General features: G+C 36.1%; 3 protein-coding genes and 2 pseudogenes across 8 annotated transcripts; 3 read left to right on the plus strand and 2 right to left on the minus strand.

Annotated features, from left to right (window-relative positions):
* Nucleotides 1-151: 151 nt before the first annotated feature.
* On the minus strand, nt 152-2,607 carry LOC147502397 (pentatricopeptide repeat-containing protein At4g18520, chloroplastic pseudogene; annotated as a pseudogene). Its single transcript, XR_015221694.1, has one exon. The product of XR_015221694.1 is annotated as a pentatricopeptide repeat-containing protein At4g18520, chloroplastic pseudogene (transcript).
* Nucleotides 2,608-3,377: 770 nt separating this feature from the next.
* On the plus strand, nt 3,378-6,593 carry LOC147502398 (uncharacterized protein At4g37920). Its single transcript, XM_086607209.1, has 5 exons — nt 3,378-4,019; nt 4,085-4,253; nt 4,883-5,127; nt 5,258-5,445; nt 6,270-6,593. Exons 1-5 carry the CDS (start codon nt 3,573-3,575, stop codon nt 6,427-6,429), a joined length of 1,209 nt encoding a protein of 402 aa, XP_086463335.1. The 5' UTR covers nt 3,378-3,572; the 3' UTR covers nt 6,430-6,593.
* Nucleotides 6,594-7,285: 692 nt separating this feature from the next.
* On the minus strand, nt 7,286-11,497 carry LOC147502399 (RING/FYVE/PHD zinc finger superfamily protein). Its single transcript, XM_086607210.1, has 7 exons — nt 11,020-11,497; nt 10,855-10,940; nt 10,636-10,782; nt 10,450-10,558; nt 9,103-9,226; nt 8,119-8,389; nt 7,286-7,658 (listed from the first exon to the last, which is right to left on the minus strand). Exons 1-7 carry the CDS (start codon nt 11,138-11,140, stop codon nt 7,551-7,553), a joined length of 966 nt encoding a protein of 321 aa, XP_086463336.1. The 5' UTR covers nt 11,141-11,497; the 3' UTR covers nt 7,286-7,550.
* A 2,385-nt stretch (nt 11,498-13,882) lies between these two features.
* Nucleotides 13,883-18,963, plus strand: LOC147502400 (UBP1-associated protein 2A-like). 3 transcript variants are annotated; one of them, XR_015221695.1, is made up of 3 exons: nt 13,883-15,698; nt 17,404-17,551; nt 18,692-18,963. XR_015221695.1 is itself a non-coding variant. In XM_086607211.1 (2 exons), coding segments are annotated over exons 1-2 (1,272 nt in total). In that variant the 5' UTR covers nt 13,883-14,427; the 3' UTR covers nt 17,405-17,775. The 3 variants fall into 3 exon arrangements, 2 of the variants coding, with proteins under 2 accessions (XP_086463337.1, XP_086463338.1); XM_086607211.1 differs by lacking the exon at nt 18,692-18,963 and having other exon boundaries at nt 17,404-17,775; XM_086607212.1 differs by lacking the exon at nt 18,692-18,963 and having other exon boundaries at nt 17,417-17,775.
* Nucleotides 18,964-20,195: 1,232 nt separating this feature from the next.
* LOC147502401 (UBP1-associated protein 2B pseudogene) lies at nt 20,196-21,832 on the plus strand (annotated as a pseudogene). Of its 2 annotated transcripts, none has more exons than XR_015221696.1 (2): nt 20,196-21,445; nt 21,561-21,832. The product of XR_015221696.1 is annotated as a UBP1-associated protein 2B pseudogene, transcript variant X1 (transcript). The 2 variants fall into 2 exon arrangements; XR_015221697.1 differs by having other exon boundaries at nt 20,219-21,488.
* The last annotated feature ends 67 nt before the right edge of the window (nt 21,833-21,899 follow it).

Below are 21,899 nucleotides of genomic sequence, written 5' to 3' on the forward strand. Positions count from 1 at the left end.
TTGGGAAAATCATATATTTCTGTATAATCAGTAAGAGTATTGGGCCTTACAACAATAGAAAGCACCAGATAGTGGCAAAACCGGCCCAACCTTTGAAGGAACTTCTTGTGCCTTCATAGAGGGATGCTATCTAGCACCAGTAGGCAGTAGCTAGCCAAAGAACATTTCTATTTTCCTTTGTTTTTTATAATGAAATAACATTTCCATAGAAGTACACATATATAGCTAGGTCAGTAGTTTCTACAAGATTTTGGGCTTCATCTGCTCAGGTGTGGGATGATCATATGTAGCTCAAACCGTAATGCTTTTTGCTTGCAAATGCATGAATGAGTCTAAACCAGCTGACAGCAGTAAAAGCACTGTACTCTTGGACAAACTTTCACCAAGGATCGATTGTGGCGAAAGTATGTTTCTTCTACATCCACTTCCAACCAAGCAACTTACTTGGAATGTGTTTCATCACTGTTACTGAGGTCTTAGGGTTCGTTATAGATTCACCCCTCTCAATAGTCACGACCCGACTCAAATGAATATTGAGTATGACTCAGTAAAAGCTGACCTTCATTGCAAGCCAAGAAATCCAATTGATTTTGGAAGCTCCAATCAGGTAAAATATCAACTCGATTGCAAGGACTGTTTGGATAGGGACTCCAACTCCCACTCAACATCTCCACATGCACTTAAAACTGTAGTTTGAGTGTAGTCGTCCACCTTAATACCTTCTGCTTGCATTCGGTACATAAGCTGTAGTGCCTCTCTGCAAAATCCATTCCTGGCATACCCTAAGATCATTGCCTTCCAAGAAACTTCATTTCGCTCTGGCATGCTATCAAAAACACGAAAGGCATCAGAAACAAATCCACACTTTGCATACATATCAATGAGCGCGCTTCCGACAAACACATTAGACAAAAACGAGGTTTTCTTTACAGTGGAGTGAATTCCTTTTCCATGTAAAACAGCCTCCAGCTGTGCACACGCTTTCAGAGCTGATGAATAAGTAAAAGGGTTTGGCTCCACACCATCCCATAACATCTTGTTCAGAAATTCTAAAGCCTCTGAGCCATGGCCAATATGGGCATAGCCTGAGATTATCATGATCCATGAGACAACATCTCTGTTAGGCATCGATTGGAGAACTTTAGAAGCGTAAACATATTCACCACATCTACAATAGAACCACACAAGGGAACTCCCTACGTAGATATTGCTATGGACAGAATTCTTCAGTATCTGTCCATGAATTTCTTTTCCTAAGGGTGAAGCTCTAAGTGAACCACAAGCCCCAAGAATGCTGAGAATAGTTAAGTTATTAACATATATATGTCGTCTTTTCATTACTCGAAACAACCTTATGGCCTCCTCACCGAGACCATTTTGCACATACCCAGCAATCATGGAGGTCCATGTAACCGTATTCCTTTTCTTCATGCCATCAAACACTCTCCTAGCATCACTGGTTTCACTACACTTAACATACATACTTACAAGAGAAGTTCCGACAAAAACATCATTATTAAACATTTTTTTCACTATTGCGCAATGTAACTGTCTCCCAAACTTTATATTTCTCTCCACCCTGCAAGCCTTCAGAACACTACAAACTGTAAACTCATTCGGGAGAAATCCCTCGGACTGCATTTCTGAGAACAACGAAAAAGCCTCCTCCCCATATCCATGTTGTGCACAAGCTGTGATCATCGATGTCCAAGACACAACATCCCTCTCTCCCATTGTATTAAATGCTCGAAAAGAACTAGACAGATCACCACATTGTGCATAAAAGAAAACAATAGCACTATCTAGAATCAAATTACTCCAATTTCCTTTAACAACACAGGCATGAATTTGCTTCCCAAACTCAATATCCAATCTCCTAGTACACAAATTCAACACACAAACAAAAGTCTTACTATTCGACTCGACACCATTTTCCACCAACTCAATAAACAATTCCAAAACTTCATCATCAGACCCATTTTTCAAATACCCATTTAATATAGCAGTCCAAGAAACAACATCCCTTTCAGACATTTGATCAAACACTTTCCTCGCTTCGATTAATTTACCGAATCGTACATACACACTTATCAAATTATTATTAGCAAACAATACATTGCAGCCAAAACACTTTACAACAAGTGAATGTATACTTTTAGCTTCTTTCACATTACAACAAGCTCGTAGCCAAGAAGCAATCACCTCGGGGTCCATTATTTCATCATTTGAAAGAAAATCTGAGAGATTAAAAGTTGGGTTTTGAGTATAAGTATGAGAAATGAGTGAATTAATTGGTGGGTTTGTTTTGAAGAAAAGAAATGAGGATTTAGAAAATTTAATCAAGTTGTGTTTCATTGGTCTTGGTTTTTCCTTCTGTGTTAGTGATTTAGATGGTTTGGGAAGTAATAAAAGAGGTAAATGAGGTTGAGATGAGAGTGAAGATAGCATTGCCGTGATATGCGGAAAATTTCCGCGGGAACTTTTTTTTAGTTTAAATTTCTCGTTGCAAGTAGTTATAGTAGTAACCTTAAATGGTTTGGGAAATTCGGGTCAAGCGGATAAGGGTGCGAACCTTAGTGGGCTGTGTGGGCTTCACCAGAATTGACTTGTTCCCTTGACCACTTTATTTGCCAACGCCTTTATCACTTTATGCCCACTCTACTTCTATGAGTTCTATCTATGAGTTCTATTACTAGATAACTGAAAGCAGGGCGGAGGTGGAGAAGAGAGAGAGAGAGATAGGTTTGTAGTGGGGAGAGATAGAGTTGAGTTTGGTTGAGAAGGAAGGAGGGGAGAGAGAGAAATTGCTCGAGAATGAGGACAGACAGAAGAAACCAACCAAAATATTTTTTGGGCACATACTCCGTCCGGTGTCAGCCCAGAACGTCCGCTCCGCTCTCTTGATTATCCGGAAAAAAATAATAATAATAATAATAAATTTCTATGAATTTGAGTTTTATCTATGATTTGTTAAAGCAAAAACTCAATTAGACTAGTATACTGCATTGAAGTGGGGGCCACGCGTATACTATGGTTATTTGACAAATTCACTCACCCAGTTCCAAATTTTGGGAGTAAATAAGCAGAGCCTTCAAGGTGAATTTTTAACTTGAATTGTTTTCTGAATGTCCAGAAAAATATATTTGGGTTGAGAAGAACCAATAGAGATTGGAGCTATAATAAAAATAGTAAGAAACATGTGATCGAAAAAACAAAATCAAATTTACTTGAAGTTTCGAGCTCTATTCAAAGTCAATTGTTCATTATAATTCAACCCTGACCCTATTGATTGAAAAAAGTAAAACACGATTGATTAACAAATTGACACGTACCTGATGATAAAACTTGAAAGAAAGGAAGTAATGTTGGGACCTACTATCGAGGCGAGAGTGAGGAGAACAATAAATATATTGAGGAGTTGAGACTTGAGAGAGAAGAGTTTTGGGGTGGACAAACAGAAACCAGCCAAACGACATTTTGGGCCGTTGGCTCACTTGACTATTAGGCCAAGCCAAAGCTGAAGGCTTGAGTCTCTAACAAAGCTTTCTGCTTCCCCAGTATCAAGCACGTAGATGATGTCTTCCACGTCCCTCCATTCATCGCTTTCTCTCTCAAACAGCTTTTCCTCAACTCCACTGTCTCGTAGCTCTCTATGTTATCCTTTCATCTTTCCATTCATTACAAACTCTTCTCATATTTCTCCTTTATCCTGTAAATTCAAAGCCTTATTATCCAGCGCGCCAGTTGTTGGTGGTAAAACTGCTGTACCAAATGATAGTGAGACCCAAGATCATGATGTCTTATATGACGATAAGATGATTCGAGTATGTGACAAGTTAATTGGGGTTTTCATGGTTGATAAACCCACGCCCACAGACTGGAGAAGATTATTGGCTTTCAGCAGGGAATGGCCCAATCTCAGACCTCATTTTTTCAGACGATGTCAAGAACGTGCTGATGCTGAGGATAATCCCGAGATGAAGCACAACCTATTTCGGCTTGCAAGGAAGCTAAAGGAGGTACCTTTTTATCCATTTTTTGTACATCTTTACTTAATTTAAGCTTGTATGGTTACTGTTTCTAGATTGATGAGGATGTGGAGAGACATAATGAGCTTCTTGGAGTGATTAAGGAATCGGCATCTGATATTAGTGGCCTTGTAGCAAGGCGGCGTAAAGATTTTACAAAGGAGTTCTTCGTACATCTTCATACTGTAGCAGAATCCTATTATGACAATCCATCAGAACAAAATGGTGAGACTTAATATTTAATGTCTTTTTGTTAGTGCTTATTTTGTGACCATGCAAATTCGATAGTACAATGACCTTGTACAAGTATATAACTATGATCTATTGGTTTATATGGGAATAATACACAATTAGTACAGCATCTTGGTAATGTGTGGGAAATCAAGCAACCATTCTATAACTGTGCTCATTTTTGTATTCCCAATTTTGCAGTAGATAATCTTCTGCTTGTGCAGATCTTAACATGATAGTCGTTTAGTGTGATCATCACAGCTTTTCCTGAATTTGTTTAATCCATATATCTAGCATTCTCTTCTGTATTTGCACATCAATGCGGACCAAGATATCTGAAGATTCAGCTATATATTTAGTGGAACACTCTAGTCCCAGACTGATTACAGTATGGGATTCACCTTAATACCTTCTCATTACCTTACCCAGTCCTGCAGATCAATGGCTATTTATTCAGAACTGTATCTAGCTAAGATTCTGATTGTATGTAACTATTTGAGGATCATGCACCGATGAATCAAGTTAGGGTACTGGGTCTTGGTCCCACTAGTAATTTTGGTGGCCATAATATATTTCATGTTGCAAATTGCACTGAAAATGTCTCTTTGTATTTGTTTGACTAGATTTGGCAAAACTCGGGAATACTTGTGTGGCCGCAGTACAAGCCTATGATACTGCGTCTGAAAGTATTGAAGCACTAAATGCCGCAGAGTTGAAGTTCCAGGAAATCATAAACTCTCCCAGTATAGATGCTGCTTGTAAGAAAATAGACAATTTGGCTGAGAAAAACCAGCTTGATTCTGCATTGGTGCTGATGATTACCAAAGCGTGGTCAGCTGCCAAGGATTCAAACATGGTGAAAGACGAGGCAAGTAATAGTTAATCTGGACAAAGCTGACTTCATTATTCTATAATGATGCAACTCGGCCTATTGGCTTTTTACTAAATAAATTTATATTCTTATTTATTTAAAATCTTTATGAATTTATATATGGCAGGCAAAGGACATATTGTATCATTTATACAAGAGTGCAAAAGGTAACCTTCAGAGGCTCATGCCAAAAGAAATAAGGATACTGAAGTATCTTCTCACTATTGAGGACCCTGAGCAGCGGTTATGTTCTTTAAAAGACGCATTTACCCCTGGAGATGAACTAGAAGGAAAAGACATTGACTGTTTATACACGTAAGTTGTCATTACACCTCGATTTAGCAGTTGAGTGTTACGAATTGGTACCCAGTCACTTTGCGTTTCCATGTCATGTAAAGTCTGCATTTGCTGTACTTTGGGTAATAAAACTCAAAATAGAGCTCTTTCTGTTTAGATATCCGCTGCTGAATTGGTAAGACCCAAAACTTGATCATGATACCAGTTGCTCATCAATTAGGTGTTAGCCTTAATATACTTTACAGGACTTGAACGACTTTCCCCTTGTTGGTTTTTTAAAGTGGATAAGGGGTCTACTCGAGTGGTGTATCGTGTGACATAACAACAAACAGGTGGAAGGCATCTTTTTAGATTGTCTTAATCCACAGCACAATCGAACAGAGATTTATTTTGATCAACCATCTGTAAATAGAATATCTGTGTCCTAGAACCAAAAGATTTTAACACTAGTAGCATCTGCAAAGTGTTGGATCAACACAGGTGAGCAGAGAGACCCACCAAACAGGTTACTTAGATTGTATGGATTGCCTTGTATGTTATACGTAGCAACAATTGTTGTGACGGTAGATTGAACAAGCTGGTCTGGCAGGGTCATATGTAGTACTTGGAACTGATGAACAGTGGGACCCAACTTCTAACCGTGCTTCATGTGTTCTACAAAGCTGTGGCTAGATGACAATCCATAGAATCTAATATCATAGTTGGGGACTTGGGGTTCTCTCTTTTTTCTCTGACAATCCATAGAATCTAATTTCCTAGATGATGTTCTCATCCTTTTGTCTTTCATCTCTATTGTGTGATTATATGTTTTAGTAATTGAATTGTGCGTTCTCTACTTACAGAACGCCAGAGAAGCTACATACTTGGATCAAAACGGTGGTGGAAGCGTACAATTTTAGTAGGGAGGGTACTCTTATAAAGGAAGCTAGAGATTTGATGAGCCCAAAAGTCATCCAGAGACTGGAGGAGATGAAGAAAGTACTTGAGAACAACTTCATGTAAAATTGTAATACTTCAGGAGCCAAATCCTTTAACCGTCAAAGTGCAATACGCTTGAATACCACATTAACAAGATGTATTTTAAGTTACTATAATCTGCAGGATTCTTATTTTTTATGTATTTATAAGGTTTTGTGTTCTACAATAAAGCAGGATGTTGATGTAAATCAATCCATTGTCAGTCTCATTTTCTTTCCACTTTGCCAGTCGGCCACAATTTTATTTGACCCGGAAATCTTGAACCCAAAATGTCGATGGTCCTGTAACTGCGTAACTAATCTGATACGTATGTTTGCTCTGTGGGGAATGAATGTTCGTGGTCCTTCAGATAAGTCAACTAACTCGCCAAATGACAGTTAAAACTTGAAAGAATCTGATAGAATAGCCGTTAAGAAGGGTAAAGTAATCCAGTTCAGTTATAAGTAAGCCATTTTTTACGCTGTTACAATTCCAAGATACATCAATTTCACCTGAGATGGAACATTTTTCTAAAATAAAGGTAGATGCGAACTTGCAAATAGAAAGAACTTTCCAAACCACTGAAACGAGCCAATCCTATCATCTTGGTTCTAGATACATTTAGGGGACGTTCAAGAGAAAAACAGAATCAAAAGCTTGGATTCTCCACTCACGCAAATCCACGGCATAAGTTTGCTGTCAGAATATAAGGGTCATGTACAGAGGTCTCTCCCTTTAGCAAAAGAATTAATTCACAAACATACTATTCCCCAATCAAGTGACTAAAGGGGGTGAAGTGCTATCAAGTGTAGACAGATCATGAGTTGTCAGAATCAGAGATATTAGTGTCTATAGCAGTATATTCAAATCTTTACACTAATCCGGAAACAGTAAACAACTGTAACTTTGAAAAGTTATTTACCATATGAGATCATTGATATGTTGATAAATGGACAATGAACAAGAGAAATTACATATCTGTTTTCGATAAACCCTAAATTATATCTCAAATCTCCAAGATGCACCAACTATAAGCATTGGTATCTCTGAACATGGAGAATAAACAAGGGCCCAACCTGTAGACAGACTTACCATAAAAACAGCAAGTCCGTCTACACTCTACACTGTATTCCACTATGTATGGATGACAAACGGTTGCTTGAAGCTTATAGAAGACCGAGTGTCTTCAACTGCTGAACATGCTCAGGTGGGAGAGGCGGTGGGGACCAACTGGAGTCTGTCATCTCACCATCAACATCTTCCACAACGTACTCCTATTCAAAAGGTTACAATGTTATCTCAAGAAAGGTTATGGATAAAACATTCTGCAAAAGAAAACAAAATAACATACTAAATTAAAGGGTCGCAATTTTAACACCCTGTCATTCAGATAATGAAAGCAACCCGTATAGCCAACAAGCAGAATAACGTGCATCTTGTCCACCAACACCAAATTACTGAAAAAGATGTTCTACACACAGATTATGGAGTAATGCCAGTCTGATTGGTCACATTCCAAATTTATATACCAAATCAACAAATCCTAATTGCCAAATATTTTCGCCGTCATTTCTACAGTCTTTGAAGACAAATAATTGGAACAGTCAAAATGATTGGGTTTTTGGACTAGCCATTGTAGATGTCCTTCAGTTGAATGACTTGATGAGATGCTTACAAATATGAACAAGGCTTGTAGCACCTAATACAAATTAAACTAATAGAAAATTCCCTTACTTTGGTTAACATCCTTTTGGCAAGTATGTGGTAATGCCGCTGCCAAATGCGTTGCCCAACCATTGTAGCTACAAGTACGCTGTAGAATATGCCGATCACAGTAAACAGTCCTAACACTACTAGACCCATGATTAATAATAACGGCAACCCAGCTTCGCCAGCACCTCCTAAGCAACCACATTCACCTGCACTACTTGCACAGCCTTCGAAGCAGGTTGTACAATCAGTCCACATGCAAAGCGTGCCAGGTAAATGGCAATCTGCACACATTCTGCAAGAGGTGGAAATAAAAAGAACATAAAGCTGATTGGCAGATCGGATGAACTAACTGTTTATTGTAGATCTAGATAAATGGAGGAGATCACAAGTGGAGCAACAAGCATAACGTGAGAATAAAAAACAATCCATCTTAAGAGAAAATTCATGTTTTCCATCAATACCTACTAATATATAGACATTACCGTAAGTAGTTTATGTTTTCCAAAACTCATGAATCATGATGAAATAAGAGTATTTAACCTTCTGAAACATCTTACATGGAATAGAATGTGTAACATACTACTCCAATTTTTATTTTTTTTCTGCCCAAACATATTGTAGAAGGTAATAACAGGATCCTAGTAGGGGAGGGAGAAAGAGGTCCCACTATCTTTTAATTGCTGTTAATTACAGCAAAAATTTCTTACCCTGTGTCTTTCACGATCCAGGATAACTGTGAATGTACAAATTAATACTAAAATGCATCCAATATAAATACAGGAAAGAAAATAGGAAGCTTGCAAACCAGACCTCTTAAACCAGATGATGGATGAATCAACAGTATGATAAACAATAATACAACGGATGGATCTTGCAAACTTATGCAAATAGCTTAGGGAACCAGGATGACTGTGGATGTAGTTGTACAAGTTAATATTAAAACATACTGACAGTAAGAGATGATAAAGTACATCCAGGATTCCAAAAACTTCGAAAAAGATTTACCCAGGCTGGCAGCAACAAAGACACAGTTCTCGACATGGCTGGGCTAAATCATTAGCGACTCTTCGATCGTAACAAGTAATGAAGCATCCAGATAATCCTAGAAAAGCAAAAAACAGTAGTGCTCCTGCAATTGTCAGCAAATAGAAAAAGTGCATTAACATCACAGCACCCTCTCTTTCGTTGTTAGATTGTACAAATAATATCTATACTTTTGAGGATCAGGAAAAAATGATCACCTCACACCAGAAATATGACATTGAGAATTATATTATTTGTTAAGGATAGGATCCATATCCTAGTGAAAGGATAGAGCCACATTGTGTACTTACAAAACGAATTAAGTACTGAAATTTCACAGATAAGATATGGTCACCATGGAGATCATCCTCACAAAAAATCGTCTTATTTGTGTGTGTCTATGGTTGCAAAAACTTGAGTTCAATTTTAAATTTTTATCTAACGGTCCACAATGTTTGATTTTGTAACACCTTTTATAAGGTTTGACTTCTTCGAAAGAGCTGATTCTTTGGTGAACATGTTCCCCGCAGCAGGGAAATTACATCCACAAAAACTTAGCCCTTAATTCAGTTTTTCTTAAATGTGTATACAATGTGGGCATAAAAAAAGTGGCTCTATCCCTCCCCATTAATATGGACATAAAAAAAACAAGTCAGTAAATTGGTGTATATAAGCCTAAGGAGCATTACAAGACAAATACTAAGAGGCATTTATCCAGTTGCACGAATGACCAAGAGTAAATGCTCTGTAATGATGCATGAATCTTTCCAATTCTAATAAAAAGTTTAATCTTTGGTATGAATAAACTACAGACATCAGATACAAAATGTCTTCCAGACAAGTTTATCACAAAGCCAGCATTTCTATAAATGAAAACTATGTCACGAGAAACAAACAATAGTAGAACGAAATCCTTGCCTTCTGGCAGAGAAACAGATACCAGCCCCAATCACAGAGTGATGGTCTAGTACAATGTTTTCCAATACTTTTTCTTTCTTTGTTCCATTTTGTTTTTCTTCCTTCCTTTTTCCTTTTTCTTTTTTGGTCATGAAATACGAGAAACAAGTACATTGTATTACTAGAGGCTTCGTTATATGGCTATGACCATTAATATAGTGACTGAGAAATGCCTAACACAGTTGAGAAATGAGGGACCGAGTTTTTAAAACTCAGATTCTAGGGGACAACAATAACAAAGCACAGTTAAACCTTTAAAGCATACCACCCATCAGAATGAGTTGTATGGTAGTAGACAGAAATGGGCTGGTTAAGAGTAACAGTCTATCCATACACAAACATTCAAATAGATGATCTTATCCTGAGAGTTACCACAGATGTAGTAGAAACTAAGTCCACCAGTAAAACCCCATGATGAACGAAGCCAGAATTGCTCATAACTATCAGTAAAGTACGCCAAATATGCCAATGACGCAATTACCTACAAAAACACATAAACAAATCAGACCAAACACTCCCCTCAACAGAGTATCATAAAAACAAACGAGTCTTACGTACAAGTTGAACAGCTGCGAAAATAAATATGATATCTCTTGTAACAAAAAAACGAAACTTCAAAGTTCGCCATTTCCTATCAGCAGCACCATGCACTCTCAAATGATATGGAGCCTTACATGTAGTACAATGAGCAAATGCAAAACCCTCCTGCATATAAACATATTCACATTCAAAACAATGCCCACACGATACAATTAACTAACAAATTGTGTGACTTACCCGTATTGCCCTCCAATGATCTAAACATTCCCTGTGAACATATTTTCCTGTTCCTTTGCATTTACATGGTGCAATAAAATCCCTCCCTAAATTTTCATTAAATCAGTAAAACCCTAAATAAATTGACCCTATAATAAAAATATAAAAAAAAAAAAAAAGTGTTACCATCAGAGTCGAGACAGATTCTGCATTGAATTTGTTCACCAGCGGGTCCAGCTTCAAGGTCGATTTCAATTGGGTCAGTGGCCGGTGCTATTAGTGGTGATGAACTTGCATGATCACCCATTCTATTTCACACGCAACAAAATTTTAAAAAAAAAAATAAATAAAAAAAAATATATATATGACCAGATTTTTTTTTTTTTTGTGAATTTGATGGTCATCGTGTTACACCCCAGAAATAAAAACATAATAAAATATATCCCTCCTGTTTATTTGTATTTTGTTTTTTCTTCTTCTTTAGGAGAGGAGGAGAAGAAGAAGAAACAAAAAAGTTTGTGAAGAAAAGTCACGAGTGGTAAGTGGAAATATTACGGATTAGATTAATATATGAAATGACTGGATTAGCCTTTGCTTTTATGTAATGGCCCTTGAAGGGTGAAAACGGGTATGGGACGAGCGTCATGAGTCAGGAGTCATGACCAACTATAAGAAATCATGTGTTTTAGCTATAAGAAAACTATCCTAGATTCCTAGATGAGGTAAAAATAAAGTTTGATAAAAAGTGGTTAGGACAAAGATCCAATTTAATAAGCCATAAAACGAATCAGTTTCAATATTATTAAAGAGGACAAAGCCGACAAAAAATCAACAACACCCCTTCAAAGTCCAAAGGTTATGTAAACATTTCAAATTTTCAATGGCCACTTGGTAGAGTTGAAACATATGCGGATTCATCAGCACTACTATGAATCTATGATGTTAATGTATTTATTTCGATTTATATCGTGCTTGAAAAATATTTATTTGTAAATAAATAATTTATAATATTTATTTATGAGCATGTCTTCAGTGCGCATGATGTATGGGTACGCAGAAATAAGAGCTTTTGGATCAATACTTCTTTGTTGAAATACACTCTCACCTCTGTGTGTGAGTGGCCCAGATTCATCTTCACTTTCTCTCTTCTGCCCACCCTAGATTTACTATTTATTTATTTGTAAATATTTATTTATTTTTTTATTGTTAATAAATAATTTTGTTAAATTAAATTTTATTTCTGTTTGTAGAGTACTTTTGAACATAGATTTTGTTATGCTTGAGGTTATACGGTCTTATTAGAATTGAATTCGAAAAGGTTAAGTTGAAAATTGTAGTCAGTTATCACTATCAATTGCCATTGGATCAATGCGTGATTGAGAATTATAAAAATGCGATAGTTGATTTATTATATCTCAATGGTCGATGTCAGTCCTAGCCCAATATTTAAGGAGCTTATTCATATTCACATGAAGTCAATATTCGATTCCGATGTTGTTTGTCCAAACACATGCATATATTTTTATTTGTGTGTGCAAAGAATCTCACCGTAAAGTAAAACGCAATTAAGCAAAAAATCACAAAGAAACATAAACTGGTAGTACTTGGAGATCAATGTATTCCTCGTTAAGTAGCATCGCAATTGTGACTTAGACGTGACTATAACCTATAAAAAAAAAAAATTGTGTTCTAGAATAATGGAATTACGAATAAATTGAAATTGAAATTTGATTTTGTTTTACAAGATATAAAGATTTAGTTTAACAAATTTTGTTTTCATTTTATGATTGTTGGAAAACGGCTTAAATATAACAAAAAACAACTAGTTGTGACCAAATTGCTTCAACTATATTGGCATCAGTTTGATTTTAGATTTGTGATATGGAGGTGTTGGGAATATAGATTTATCTATTGCTGCAATATATATATCGGTCGAGTTTTTGTAGCTTGTATAGTCTTATTCACAATAGAAGTTTGATTTGGTATGAATAATAGATAATTAATGTATAAAATAATGTGTTTGTCTTTCCAAACCACCTGATTTTGATATTGTTGAAATCGATCATACTCATCGTTATATTTGTTATAAAGATGTTATCGGAAAGCGTTTACAAGATAGTGTATGATTGTTTTGCTCAATAACCTTTTTGTTTGGTTATTTATAATTATTATTTATGTACGAGGAAAAAAAAAAAACCTACAATACACGTGAGACAAAGTTTATAATTATTAAAAATAACAAATGATATATAAAATGGGACAAAAATAAATGAGGAAATAGGATAAAGAAGAAAATAAATTTTGTACTCAACAAATTTTTAAACATTCTCAAACTTTTCAATTAATCAAAGATCAATAATTCTATTAGTTGTGATTGAGATTTGAGTAAGGATAATTACCTTTGATTTTGATTGTTGAATTTAATTCTATGCTTGAATGTGATAAATCATTTTTTTTTTGTCAAAAAACAAAAAAAACAAACTCTTCCATCTAAAAATGTCATTAAAAAAGAATGAAAACACTAGCAAAGTCATAAACTTAGCGTAACAATTTTACAAACATTTGTCTCACAATCGAAACAATTGTGAGAATGAGTTTGTATAATAGGAAAACAACATGTTAATCTTGCACATTAACAATTAACAATTGATTAAGCAAAATACAAGTAAGTAATAACGTTAAAAAAAAACAAAATAACACAACTTACATGACAATTAATTATATTTGCACCCATTTCCCACTAACTAGGGCAGGGTTCGAGTCGGATATGGCTATATCCGAATCCGAACCCGAACGAACTGATTATATCCGACTAACCCGATCGGATAACACTAAAAATAAAATAAAAACTTAAAAATATATGAACCCAAACCCCCGAACCCAAACTATTCGGATTCGGGTCAAACCCGACCCGATTATCTACCCTACCACTAACTACTCATTTACTGGTCTTTGGCCACTAATGCAAAGTGGCAGTTATAGCTTAAGTTGCACTCATGTGTACCATATAAATAGGTGAGGAGTCATCTTGTCGCACCAAAAAAAGTAGTGCAACTATTTGCAAGTTCTCCACTTATTCTCTTTCACAACTCCATCAATGTAAAAAAAAACTCCATCAATGTCATCTCAAACCAACAATGAAAATAAAAGTTTAGACACATCTAAATTAATCTCCCTCTATAAAGATCAAACTAACTCAAATCAATTAATTTTTTTGTATCTCCGACGAAATTAAACAAAAAATTGAAGTAAAACTAGATTATTGAGATAGTTTTTTGGGATTTTGGGTTTTTTTTTTCAATCATTCTTGAGTTAGACAGGATCTGAAAATGAATTGCTTTACATTTACATGGAACTGTTAGAATTACATGCTAATTCTAAAATGGGTATTTGGAACTAATAAGATAATGTGAAAATCATATGGTTATTTAGTTATGTACACTATTTGTGAAGATGACATAAGGTGTTTTGCACTACTCTCCTGTTTGCTATTTGCACTCGTTTGTATCGAACCCAAAGAAAAAACCAAATATAAAAATCCAGCTAAGTACTAAAAATCCAAATTACCAACCCTAACCCTATCTTCATCCATCCATGGCGAACAAGAAGCTAAAAGAGAAGAAAGAAATCAGAAACAACAAAAGACGTAAACTCGAAAAAAAAATAAAAAATAAAACCAAAATAACAACAGATTCCGACACAAAACCAGAAATATCAAAATCCTCAAAACTCCAGAAGCTTCTAGAACCATACACAAAAGACCAACTAATAGAATTCTTATCCGAATTTGCCTCAACAAATTCCTCACTCTTAAAACAAATCCGTACATTAGCAGACCAAGATGAGTCTCACCGTAAAATATTTGTACACGGACTAGGTTGGGACACGACTATAGAGACATTACAATCCGCTTTTAATTCATTTGGGGAGATTGAGGACTGTAAATTAGTTGTTGATAGAGTTACTGGTAAAGCTAAAGGGTATGGCTTTGTTTTATTTAAGAGTAGAGCTTCTGCGGCGAAGGCGTTGAAAGTGCCGCAGATTAGGATTAATAATAGGTTGGCGTCGTGTCAGTTAGCGTCGATGGGGCCCGTTGTTGGTAGTGGTAGTGGTAATAGTAATAGTAATGGTAATGGTAATAGTAATAGTAATAGTAATAGTAATAGTAATAGTCAGGTGCATCAGGACCCGACGGGGAGGAAGATTTATGTGAGTAATGTAAACGTGGATGTTGACGCGGAGAAGTTGAGATTGTTTTTTGGGAAGTATGGGGAAATTGAGAATGGGCCTATGGGGTTTGATATGGTGACGGGGAAGTCTAGAGGGTTTGCTTTGTTTTTGTATAAGACTGTAGAGGGTGCTAGGAAGGTGTTGGAGGAGCCGCATAAGATGTTTGAGGGGAGTCAGTTGCATTGCCAGATGGCGAATAAGCCAGCTGTTCAGCAACAGCAACAGAATCAGAATCAGCAACAACAGGCTTTGCAGCCTACTATGTTGGCTGCTGCTGCGGCTGCGCAGAATTTAGCGATGTTTAGTCAGCATCCTAGTTTGAATCCTGCTTATAATGGGTTGTTTACGAATCCTGTGTTTTTGGCGGGTGCTTTGAATCCTTTGTTTCAGGGTGGGTTTAACCCAGGTGTGGTTCAATCAGCTCAAATGGGTGGAAGTTCTATGGGATTAGGAGGATATGATGGTATGGGTTTTTTTGGTGGTAATCCTTCGGTTGTCGGGATGCAAGGTTCTATAATACCATCTATGCAAGGGTTGCAAGCGTATCAGAATGCAGAAAACTACCTTGGCCAGTCATCTTCTTTGAGGACAAACACACTGGGTGGTCCTTTGTCGGGTTATCCTTCCTATATGTGGTAAATTTCATCTCTATATAATTCTCATGTTTTTGTCATGTTTTTAGTTTTTATTTTTATCAGTTTTCTATGCATATCTATGATGGCCTGATGGTAGGTTTGTGTAAATTGGCTTCAATTATTTTTCAAAATTTGTAATGTTATATTTTTTTATGTTTTTCTTTTTATATATACATTTTTTTACTACTAATTATACGAACTTAAAATAGTTGGTTATTTTGTAGGTTCATTGTTATTGCCTATTGCCTATCGCTATGTTATGTTTTTTTTTTGTATCGATAGATATTTATTTAAAAGTAGTTTACTTAAATGTTAAATAAGTAGTAAACTTTGTTTTCTAGTTCAAATATTGAGCATCGAGTCTTGGGTAACCATTATACTTTGGAGGCTTGAGTTTGATCCACAATTACCTTTTAAAATGGAAGTTTTTTATGGGCATTATTCCCATGAATCAAATACACTATACGCCTTACATTTATCTTTCTTTTGAAGTCGAATTTTGAAAACTTTAATTACTCCACATTTTGTTTCTGGAAACGAGGTACATTTAGTATTTTCACTAAAATAACAAGGAATGATGTGAGGGAAGAGGAAGGTTGTGAGGAAAGAAAAGAGAAATGGCTGAGATACTTCCAATGATTATGAATTGGCCCAAAAGGAGTATGAGGCAGCTGTGAGAATAAGCTACTTGAGGCTGAAGTGTTTCTTGTCAATAGTGAGAGTTGCAAATGACACCTAAAGAATGCCGTGAAACAAAGAGCACCAAACACTTTTAATTTACATTTGACAAAATTAATTGAGAAGAAAAACCTTTTTCCTCCAATAGAGTGTACACATTCATGCTTCTGTGGTCACTCAAAGTTCTAGGCAAGTATTGTTGTTTTCTGTTCCATCCCCTTGTCCCATCTTCTGCAAAGCAAAACATTTCAGGAGAAGTGTTTTTTAATGTGGGTAAGCTTTTTCAGTCTCTTACATAGTTCCTTTCCAGTTACTTCCCACATACTTTTACTTGGTTTCCTGTAGGCCTAGAATGTTGCTTTTCCTTTTAGCTGTGTTTGATTTAAGGATTGAAGATACATATCTGGGATATGAGAAATGCAAGGAGAGAAGAAGGGAAAGAAGACAGAGGAAATTACCCCACTTCCTTAGTCGTTTAAGGGAAGTGGTTATCCTTTATGCATAGAGGATGTTACTTCCTTTGAGTGTCATGCCATTGAAAGAATGTGTTAATAAGTTGGCAGTCTATGTTTTAACAATTTACCCATATACGTTGTTGCAGTCTATTAATTAATTTCACTTATGTTTTCTGTATTTTCAAAATTATCCTTGCTTTTTCCAAGAATCTTTTTTTCTGCAATCAAACTATTAAAGACAGCAGTTGTTTGCTACTATACTGTCTCAGTTTTCAACCTTGCAAAGAACCATTCAAAGGGTAATATCATATCAGTATATTCTTTGGTTTTTTGTCTTGTAGGCCTGTTATAAATCCTTTCAGCAAGATTTTAGTGATTTTTGGAGTCTAGATTAAGATCATGAAGTAGTTATTTTCTTGCATCTGCTGCAACCAGAGCTTGTATTTTGGTCTTCTTGTGTCTTATTGCATTTCATATTTTTTAACGAAATTTCATTACCAATTCAAGAGCTCAAGAACAGCTTATTGTTTGGTGTTTTTGGTCCATCATTTTTTTGACCTTCTTATTTTCAGATATTATTTGCAGATACTGGCAGGGGCAAATAGTGGTGGTGTTATTGCTAGCTGATGTTTACTTCTTGGAAGGCATATTCCAGTTCAATTGCTTGATCCTAAAGGCTCAATTCGTTGAGGCATTGAACTTCGGTTATATATCATCGAAGTATGTGGATTGTACTCCTCTCTTCTTTTTCTTTTCTTCTTCTTCTTCTTCTTCTTCTTCTTCTTTTTCTTTGGTTATTTTCATCTGTCATAATTTCTCAGACACGAGGATCATCTTTGGTTAAGTTTTTGAATAATTTTCAATTTTTTTTTTTTTATAATTTTGTGATATTTGCACTTGACTGTTATGTTTTGTTTGTGTCTTAATAATAGTACATTCCCAAACCTTCTGTTTTTTTCCTTGATATTTTGGTGACTCAATTTTCCCGTCATTAGTTTACGTATTCTTTATTAGAAAGTAGGCTCGTGCATACGCACCGGCTCTTTTGAAAACTTGTTGAATAATCATTACTATACATATAGAAATTTCCTAGAAAACTGTTTTAATCGGGGAAAGACATTCTAGTTTAAGTTGCTATCCCATTTTAATTTCCCAACAAATCGTATTAATTGTGCTTTAAAAACCCATTTTTAGTTGGGGGAGGGATCCCGTTATAAAAGTTGACTTAATTTAGAAGTGTGATTATTGTTTTAATAGGAGAAAGATTCCCGTTTTAATTAGAAGTGCTAGAATTTCCCTTTTCAATAGAAGAGAGGAATTCCTATTTTAATAAGAGTTTTGAAAGGAAAAAGAGATTCCTGTTTTAAGTTGGTTTTTTAAGTCGGTGACGTGGAATTTTAAGGAAGCTCGGAAAATACCTTTGGTGCGAGCTTTAATATTAAGAATATAGATGTCACTTTTGCTCTTTGTTTGTGTCTTCTGATCATTGCTTCAGTTAAATGTAGTTGCTGTAATTTCACTTTTTTGCTCTTGCAATTTTGGCTTACTTTGACGTTGCTTTAAAATTTTCTTTGGCCAATTAACTTTTGTCATACCTTTGACAGATTTTTTGGGTAATTTTTCCTTGATCAACTGAGATATGGTTTTGCTTTAGTCTTGACATTTTCGTTTTAATTTGTACCCATTCTTCTGCTCTTTAGTGGGTTTGATAGATTTTGAAATGTATCTATATACTTGTGGGTACACACTATGTATATACCTGTGGGTACATATGAAATTTCAATCTACCGATGTACTTGTGGCTTACTTTGACTGTGCTTTAAAATTTTAGCCAATTAACTTTTGTCATACCTTTGACAGATTTTCTGGATCATCTGAGACATGATTTTCTGGATACAATAGATTCTGAAATCTTTCTATATAGCTGTGGGTACTCACAAAATTTGAATCTTTAAAGCTTTCTTATGATCAAATGATCAATAAAAAGGTTTACCTGTAAGGAGTTTCATAATGTATTTATCACGTTTATGTGCTATACTCTAGCCTCCTTTTTCCTCATCTTGACAGTTGAATGACTTCTCTTTAATCTTCATTTCTTCTAAATTTTTCAATAAAGTTTTTAGTTTTTCTTTTTAAGTTTTTGTTCAGATATGCCCTTCTGCAATTATCGTCCACATTCAGATAAATTTTTTTATATACTTTATTTTATAGTATACTTGTAATGCCAGATTATTGCCAAGAGTTTTTACAGACACAAGGAAGATGTTTTGTTGTTAAATAAACCTGTCTGTTACTTTGGGTAAAAGGGACAGAGCTCTAGAAGTCGTAGAAACGCAAAACCCATTAGGCCTGACGTCCAGGACATGGGTGCTGTAATGCGTGTAAGAGAAGAAAAAACTCTGAATGTGCTTCGACTCTCTTTTAGTTTGTTCTAATTGTTCTAGGGCGTTTGATTGCGCAAGTAGTTTTTCAAGACATGGAAACATACAAGGGAGTTTTTCACCACTTGAGTATTTCCCATGCCTGTTTTCTGCAATTCTTTCTCCCCATCAAACCTGTTCTTGACAGTAGGTGGAAAATTTCACTGTTAGGCCCTTATCTCATAAAGTTTCTTTTAGAAAGTGAATGTCCAGGAAAAAGTTCTGTGGTTGGCTTAGTTCTGTCAATAATAAGCAATTGAAGTTCATATATATATATATAGAATTTAGCTGTATGCAACATTGCAACTGAGCGACTATATTGCAAAGGGTGTGTGGATGTGATCAGGAAGAAGAGAACTGGACAAAAAAGAAAAAAATAATTGGTAGCTGAATTTTCACAGCATTTCGATGCCGAGAAAAAGAATGGTACATTTAAGGGTCTTTTGTTCTTGTCACGGGACTGACCGACCACCCTCTCTAATTTGTTAACCCGCTAGAAAGCCTCTCCAATTTGTATACCGGCCACATGTATGAGCTTACTTTGTTTCAGCCATGTCATGTCAGCCCTAGACTAATAATTTGTGTATCTTAAATCTTAAATCTTAATAGAGGAGTTTGCAAGCCATGCTTCAGCATCAGTTGTACTGTGGGGAATACGAGACTTTGTTCCTATTGGTGTGGGAAGGAAGTAAGCGCTAAGTTGATGTTCAGACGCTTGGTATTTATAGTTTACGTCTGATGTACAATATTTTTACTATAACGAAATCTGATGTCCAATATTATTGAAAGGCATTGGATCTTATAGTTGCACTGATGATAAAGTTACTTTTATTAAAATGTATCGCCAGATACAAAAAGTGGTCACTGCCAACTTCGACTAGTTACCAGTGGGTCTTAGCCCCCCTTAAATCTGGTAAGCCTTGGGCCTTTGGCCCAATTAAACAGAAACGAAAATAATAGATAACAACTTATTAAAAAAAAACCCTAACACAGTCTCATCTTGAAAATTAACATGGCAAAGAAACGAAAAGCGAGTGAAGAAGAGTTATCATCAAACTCGTTCGAACCAGAACAAGAACAAGAACAAGAACAGAACGATTCCAACGTAGACATATCAAAGATTCTAGAAGCATTTACAAAAGAGCAACTAATCGAATTACTTAAAACAGCCGTAACAACAAATCCAAAACTGATTGACCAAATTAACCTTATAGCTGATTCCGATCCGACTCAACGCAAACTATTCATACACGGACTCGGTTGGGAAACAAGTTCTGAAAAACTAGGTGAGTATTTTTCACAATATGGTGAAATTGAAGATTGTAATGTTGTTACTGATAAAATAACTGGGAAATCAAAAGGGTATGGTTTTATATGTTTTAAAACTAGAAAAGATGCTGAGAAAGCATTGAAGGAGCCACAGAAGAAGATTGAAAGTAGAATGACTGCTTGTCAACTTGCTTCTGCTGGTCCTGTTATCACTAATTTACAACAACCGCTACAGAATAATGCGTTGAATAATGAGGCCATGTGTAGGAAGATTTATGTAGGGAATGTTCATTCGGATATTTCGTCTGAGAAGTTGCTTGCATTTTTTACAAAGTATGGGGAAATTGAAGAGGGGCCTTTGGGGGTTGATAAAATGACTGGGAAGTTTAAAGGGTTTGCTCTTTTCATATATAAGACTGTTGAAGGAGCTAAAAAGGCGTTAGAGGAACAGACTAAGAATTTCGAGGGACATCAGTTGGTTTGCCAGAGGGCTACTGATAATCATAAACAGAAGGGAGCCGCGGCGAATGTTAGTTTGAAGACACCCAGCATTGCTCCAGGTGGTGGGTATAATGTGCCAGGTGTTGTTGGGTATACTGCACCGAATGCAGTTATGGCCTCTCAGGGTTTGGCTGTTAATCCTGCCGCGTTCTATGGCCAAGGGTTGATTGGTGGGCCTCAGCAGTTTGGTCAGGGTGTTGTGCCAATACAGGCGGCGCTTGCTGTACTTGCTGCTGCTGGGCAAAATCCAGCTGCCTTTGGAGTCCCACAGGTTATGCCAGGTTATGGAATGGTGAATTCTGGCTATCAGAATCCACAAGCTCATCAAGCTAATCCGTATCAAAGTGGGCCGGTTGGTCAAGGTTCTGCACCCAGGCCAAATTCTGCAATGGGTCCTAAGGGAGGAGGATACAGGGGACGATAGGTACAATCTTGTAATCTTGTGTGTTCGTGGGATCTTAGATTTGGTATGATTTTTGGTTTTCCTTCGCTGTAATTTTTTCTGATTTCCTCTAATCACTGTTTTCCTCTATCTTTAGTTTCATAATTCAGAACGGCGGTTATTCGTGTTGCTTTAAAGAAGGGTAGATTTTGAGCAATGAGCGATTTGGATGAAGTTTCAGATGCATTATTCGTTCGAAAAGGGAACCCCTTGTTTTCGTGTTCTCCTTTTATATGGATGTATTTGTTTTGGACATCCTTAGTAATGTGTTTCTTTATTAGTTTTTCAGGTTTTCGTGTAAGAAACAATGATCTTGGACTATGTTTTTGAAGGATGTCATGAATTTTCAACAACGCTTTCCGTGTGCTATTGTGATATGTTTACTATTTTCATGATGTTTAAGCACTTATCAGTGATAAGGATGTCATCCGTTCCA

This window comes from Coptis chinensis, chromosome 4 (assembly GCF_015680905.1).
Source record: "Coptis chinensis isolate HL-2020 chromosome 4, ASM1568090v1, whole genome shotgun sequence".
In the NCBI taxonomy this organism is placed as follows: Eukaryota; Viridiplantae; Streptophyta; class Magnoliopsida; order Ranunculales; family Ranunculaceae; genus Coptis; species Coptis chinensis.